Source organism: Crinia signifera, chromosome 9 (assembly GCF_055691185.1).
Source record: "Crinia signifera chromosome 9, ASM5569118v1, whole genome shotgun sequence".
Lineage (NCBI taxonomy): Eukaryota > Metazoa > Chordata > Amphibia > Anura > Myobatrachidae > Crinia > Crinia signifera.
Genome location: NC_139225.1, coordinates 111,272,071 through 111,278,470, shown reverse-complemented (window position 1 = coordinate 111,278,470; position 6,400 = coordinate 111,272,071). Strand labels below are relative to the sequence as shown.

General features: G+C 46.7%; 1 protein-coding gene across 2 annotated transcripts in view; it reads right to left on the bottom strand.

The window, feature by feature from the left end:
* Nucleotides 1–1,795: 1,795 nt before the first annotated feature.
* The window catches only part of MOSPD1 (motile sperm domain containing 1), a 49,293-nt gene continuing 44,688 nt past the window's right edge, over nucleotides 1,796–6,400 (bottom strand). For both annotated transcript variants that reach the window (XM_083159517.1, XM_083159516.1), the window contains exon 7: nucleotides 1,796–2,219. In XM_083159517.1, the coding sequence (XP_083015643.1) occupies nucleotides 2,188–2,219 (32 nt within the window). In that variant the 3' untranslated portion in view covers nucleotides 1,796–2,187. The remainder of the gene's footprint in view (nucleotides 2,220–6,400) is intronic.

The window sequence follows — 6,400 nt, the reverse complement described above, 5'->3', positions numbered from 1 at the left end:
AGTAGTACTCTATGCACTAGATTCGTGTAATACTCATTAATGCTGCTTTCACATTGCCTAAACGTTTGAGACCCGGTATTTTGAAGCGGTATTTAAAACGTTATGTTACCGTTTTAAACTCCTTTCACACCGCACATAAATACCGGGTCTCAAGCAGGTTTGCAGTGTGAAAGCAGGACAGACAGTAGCTATGACAGCGTATTGCATATGTAATGAGCTGCTCATTACATATGTGCATATGTAATGAGCGCAGTGCATATGAATGCGTCACTCATTACATATACACATATTAAATGAGCGGCTCATTACATATGCACTGCGCTCTCATAGCTACTGTCTGAGTCCTATATACCAGTTCAGAGCCGTTCACACTGCATAAAAAACGGCTCTGAACTGTGTAGGACAGTTATTTGTAACCGGTAAATGCAGACTGGTGCTTTCACACTGCAGCTCTAATCGTTTTAATAGGCTAAAAAATCAGAAATATACCGGTTAAGAGCTGCAGTGTGAAAGGGGTATAAGTATCAAACGGGCTTAGTACTCACTATACTTGGAGGAATTTCTGCGCTTTATACCTATGTAAAATGAATTCATCATTTTACATAGGGGTAAAGCGCAGAAATTCCTCCAAGTATTTCTCACCTCTGCAGTTTGATCTTCTGCACTTTTCTAGCAGCTAACTCCGCACATCTGCACTTAGTGCGCAGTCTCACAACCAAAATTTATCTTAGTACTCACTATGCATTGGATTGGTTTAGTACTGAGTAGTACTGAGTCTGGACAGAAAATACCTGTTGATATGCGCATAATATCTATCTGAATGTGAGTGCACTGAATAAATACCAAATCAGCCTCTTTTTTCAGACATTATTGCACTATGGTCTCTTTCTTTTCGAGTTTCTTTTAGATCATAGAGACTCCAAAGAATATATCTTAGCCCATTGTGTAAGTGATATATGTGTGTAAAACTCGCCAGTGGATCTACATAACATTGTTGTATGTTCTATGTTCTAAAGCCACGGTGAAGGCTTTTATTGTATTTCCTGGGCTGAGTTTGATTGCGCTGTGGGTTATTTAGTACTTTTCTCTTTGTTTTACTGAGTAGGGCTGGCATAGTTTTCTGCAACTAAAGGCAGACAAATAAAATCATTATAGGAATTACATTGACATTAGTTTCCATGTTTTTGTTGCAAAAGTACTGTATTTTGCTCATCAGAACATTTATTAATATGTCAGTCTTTTATAATAATAATAACAATTGGTACTTGTTTAGTTTCACGGCGGCAGCGTCTCAGTCGCAGCAGCGTCTGTGTCCCCTTGCGGGGCTCGCTTCACTCGCCAATGCTACGGGCTCGGTGGCTCGCCACACTATCTAAAATCAACTCCATGCCAACGTGGATAGTGGGGGTATGAACTATTCACGTTGGCATGGACTATATTTTAGAAAGTTTGCCGAGCTCTGAACCCGGAAGTAGCGGGCGGCCATGCTGCCGCCGTCAAACTAAACAAGAACCTATTAAAAAATTTTTTACTACTACTGTAACAACGTCCAATCAGTCATGAGATTAAAAGTTTACAGCCTCGACTCCCACACTTCACTGGAAAGAGATAACATGAAATAAATCCGTGGCCACCTGGTAAACAAGAACTTTTTGCTTACTATGGTTATTTTCATATCTGAATAAATGTTTGTGAATATTAAACTGTATTGTGTTCACTTCCAAATCTGTATTACCATAACTCATACATAATCCGTGCTAAACACAAACATTAAACAATATCGTATGTTGCGTAATTTACGTTTTTTCCATTCTTTTTATTATTATTCTTGAAAAATGAAACACAAACTAAATGTAGAAAATGACTGTCCAATTTACAATAAAAGTATCATATCGGCATACATACAAAATGCATTATTTCATATTTCTTTCACAGACATTATTACACAGAGATTCTTCGTTGTCAGTAACAAAGTCACTTGTCATATTCTTCCAGCCATTCAATTACAGTAATACAGAGTTAAAATATATTATATTTCTGCCACTTTGCCTTACAACCACTGCCATGCCTGTGTAATGGGCGAACAACGCCAGCATGGCAGCTGGATGCGGTCCACGTGGTGAGGTGGGCAGACATAGGTACAGCCCAGGCGGACTGTCGGTACCTTCTTGTAGCCTGTGTGAGCCTTCATGTTCTCAGTACAACCATTGTTATAAGACCTGCAAGACATGAAACAGACATTCTAGGTGTCATCATTGCCCGGGTTCATCAAATACCGTATACAGTCCCAGTACACTAGTAGCACTTCACAATTAGGAACACACACACACAGTAACAAAACAAGAATAGGCATTATAACACAGATAATAAGGCAAGAAGGCTCGGCTCAAAGGCTTACAATCTATAGGTAAAGTTATCTACCTGCAGTACCACATACATAGCACTTATTACCTATATTCTTACCCTATTCCCATCGGGCAGCTGCAGGAGAAATGTGAAGGTGATCAGGCTATGTTTGTATTGTAACAATACACATTATCTGATTATATCTCACCTGGAGGGAACATTTTAATAAGATGGGAGTTTAATTGAGGTTGGGATGTTGCCCATAGCAACCACTCAGAATCTACTTCTTATTTATTTAGCACCTTCTAGAAGATAATAGATAGAATCTGATTGGTTGCCCATAGCAACATCCCGGGCGAAATGTAATAGGGTGCGATTTTTTAGACATGTGCGATTTTTGGTCAAAAACGGCCGAAATCGCACATTTTCCGAAAATCGCACATTTAATAGGTTGAAAATAGCGGTAAAAATCGCACTTTTTACCGCGAAATCGCACTTTTAAAAGTTGCGATTTTTAGTCACATTTCAAATCGCATCCAGATGTTTTCCCATTATAAAGTATACAACTCGCAAATGTAATAGGGTGCGATTTTTGGTAAATGTTACCAAAAATCGCAAAAAAAATAGACCAGGTTCTGACAGGCGAATTTGACAGAACCATGCACAGATCATTGAGATCTGTGCATGGTCCTGTTAATAAAAATGTGTAAAAGTGTTTTTATTAAAAAAAACGGCATGGGGTCCCCCCTCCTAAACATAACCAGCCCCGGGCTCATTGAGCCGGACCTGGTTTCAAAAATACGGGGGACAAAAAATCTGGGGGTCCCCCATATTTTGAAACCAGCACCGGGCTCCAACAGCCCGCGGTGTCATGCCACAGCCGGGGGACACTTTTTATACAAGGTCCCCCGGCCAAAACATGAGCACCGTGGCTGGTCAGCCTTGGACGGGGTACCTGGAGGAGTGGGGACCCCCCCAATAAAGGGGTCCCCCCCCCCAGGCTTCACCCGTCCAGGGCTGAAGCCCGAGGCTGTCACCGGTGTCCGTGGCCAGTGGACGCCGGCCTGATAGGGTTAAATCGATCATACGTTACATTGCTTTATACCGGAGAACTACAAGTGCCAGCAGACCTCCCCCGCATGCTGGGACTTGGAGAACCACAAGTCCCAGCATGCGGGGCATTAATGGGCCCGCTGGGACTTGTAGTCCACCTGTAAAAAGAATGTTTATAAAAAACACACACACAGAGAAGTAAAAGTTTATTACACACACACACACCTCACTTTTACACCAGCGTTACTTACCATTCCTGGATCCAGCGCTGGTCTGGCTGCTTCACAGCCGGCTCCCCCCGCACTGACAGGCAGCGGGGAGAACCGGCTTTCTCCGTTGCCTCTAACAGCTTCTGTAGCGCTGTCCCAGTGCTACAGAGGCTGAGAGCGCGATTGGCCGATACGTCTCCATGGAGACGCATAGCTCAGTCCTGATTGGCTGAGCTATGCGTCACCATGGAGACGCATAGCTCAGCCAATCGCGCTCTCAGCCTCTGTAGCACTGGGACAGCGCTACAGAAGCTGTTAGAGGCAACGGAGAAAGCCGGTTCTCCCCGCTGCCTGTCAGTGCGGGGGGAGCCGGCTGTGAAGCAGCCAGACCAGCGCTGGATCCAGGAATGGTAAGTAACGCTGGTGTAAAAGTGAGGTGTGTGTGTGTGTAATAAACTTTTACTTCTCTGTGTGTGTGTTTTTTATAAACATTCTTTTTACAGGTGGACTACAAGTCCCAGCGGGCCCATTAATGCCCCGCATGCTGGGACTTGTGGTTCTCCAAGTCCCAGCATGCGGGGGAGGTCTGCTGGCACTTGTAGTTCTCCGGTATAAAGCAATGTAACGTATGATCGATTTAACCCTATCAGGCCGGCGTCCACTGGCCACGGACGCCGGTGACAGCCCCGGGCTTCAGCCCTGGACGGGTGAAGCCTGGGGGGGGGGACCCCTTTATTGGGGGGGTCCCCACTCCTCCAGGTACCCCGTCCAAGGCTGACCAGCCACGGTGCTCATGTTTTGGCCGGGGGACCTTGTATAAAAAGTGTCCCCCGGCTGTGGCATGACACCGCGGGCTGTTGGAGCCCGGTGCTGGTTTCAAAATACGGGGGACCCCCAGATTTTTTGTCCCCCGTATTTTTTAAACCAGCACCAGTCCAAGAGTCCGGGGCTGGTTTCAGAAATACGGGGGACCCCTATGATATTTGTCCCCCGTATTTTTGGAACCAGGTCCGGCTCAATGAGCCCGGGGCTGGTTATGCTTAGGAGGGGGGACCCCACGCCGTTTTTTTTTAACACTTTTTTTTTTTTAGCACAAAATCGCATTTATGAAAATGCGCACATTTTCATGACTGAAAATGCGCACATTTTCATGACTAAAAATCGCCCGAAATCGCGGCAAATCGCATTTTTTTGCCGCAAATTCGCATCTAATTACATATGCGAATTCGCGGCAAAAAATGCGATTTTTAAAGGTGCGATTTGGTGCGATTTTTTTTTAGTCTAAAAAATCGCACCCTATTACATTTCGCCCCCCATCTTCAATAGAACTCCCATCTTAGTAAATAAACCCCATGGAGTGAGTCTGTGTTCCCCATGTTTGCACCAGATTTCTTACACATTGCTCTCTCTCTCTCTCCTCCTGGCACCGTCTTTCGCTCTCACTTCCCTCTTTCTCCTGGCCCTAAGGGGCATTGTAGTGACAAAGGCTGGGAGGGGTTGAGGGGCTCGGGGGAAGCCCTTTCAAGATTTTTCTATGGGCCCACAAAGCTAACAATCATCTGCAGTAAATGCAATTCCCCTATAAAATTCGAATCATTCTGAACATAAAGAAATTCGGTAGGTACTCTTTACTTAGAAGGGCGCCCATCTCGGCCATCTCGGGCATTGAATGCACTAAAAAATCAGGTGCGATGCGACAGACGAGATGCCCGAGATTTCCCATAGGGAACAATGTTAAATGTCTCAATTGACCCGATTTTCCTGTTCAATGCCTCAATTGACCCAATTTTTCCATAGGAAACAATGTTAAATGGGCCACAGAGGCCAAATAGGCACCCTGAAGTGAATAATGGCCACCCGAATTGTTAACGCCACCCCACGATCAACGTCAACCCGAAGCGTGGCGAGCGCAGCGAGCCCGCGAGGGGCGGCGGTACGCGTCCTACGACCTTTTCATACCCCCACTATCCACGTCGGCGTGGAGTTGAGAATAGAAAGTGTGGCGAGCGCAGCGAGCCACCGAGCCCGAAGCGTGGCGAGCGCAGCGAGCCCCGCGAGGGTACGCGGATACCTTCACAGGTATCCGCGTCCCCTCGCGGGCTTCACAGCTGTCCGCGTACCCTCGTGGGGCTCGCTGCGCTCGCCACCCTTCGGGCTCGGTGGCTCGCTGCGCTCGCCACACTTTCTATTCTCAACTCCACGCCGACTTCGGTACTTATGTACTAGCACGGCGCCCACGATATTTGGTCGCACAAATTTTAATCGCATGGCATGGCATACACCCGATGCACTGCGATTTAAAATTGTATAAGCCCCCTATACGATGTTAAATTGTATAAACACCCTAATGGGGGCTTACAATGTTAAATGCACCCCCACGCCACCCCCAGTATGAACGCCAACCCGAAGCGTGGCGAGCGCAGCGAGCCCGCGTGGGGAGGCGGTACGCGTCCTCCGACCTTTTCATACCCCCACTATCCACGTCGGCGTGGAGAGCGAAGCAACCCCCGCGAGGGGACGCGTAATACCTGTGAAGTAATGCGCGTCCGCTCGCCACGCTTCGGCCTCGGTGGCTCGCTGCGCTCGCCACACTATATAAAATCAACTCCACGCCGACGTGGATAGTGGGAGTATGAAAAGGTTGGAGGACGCGTACCACCGCCCCTCGCGGGCTCGCAGCGCTCACCACACTACGGGTTCACGTTCATAGTGGGGGTGGTGTGGGGGTGCATTTAACATTGTAAGCCCCCATTAGGGTGCTTATACACAATTTAACATCGCATCGCATTGTA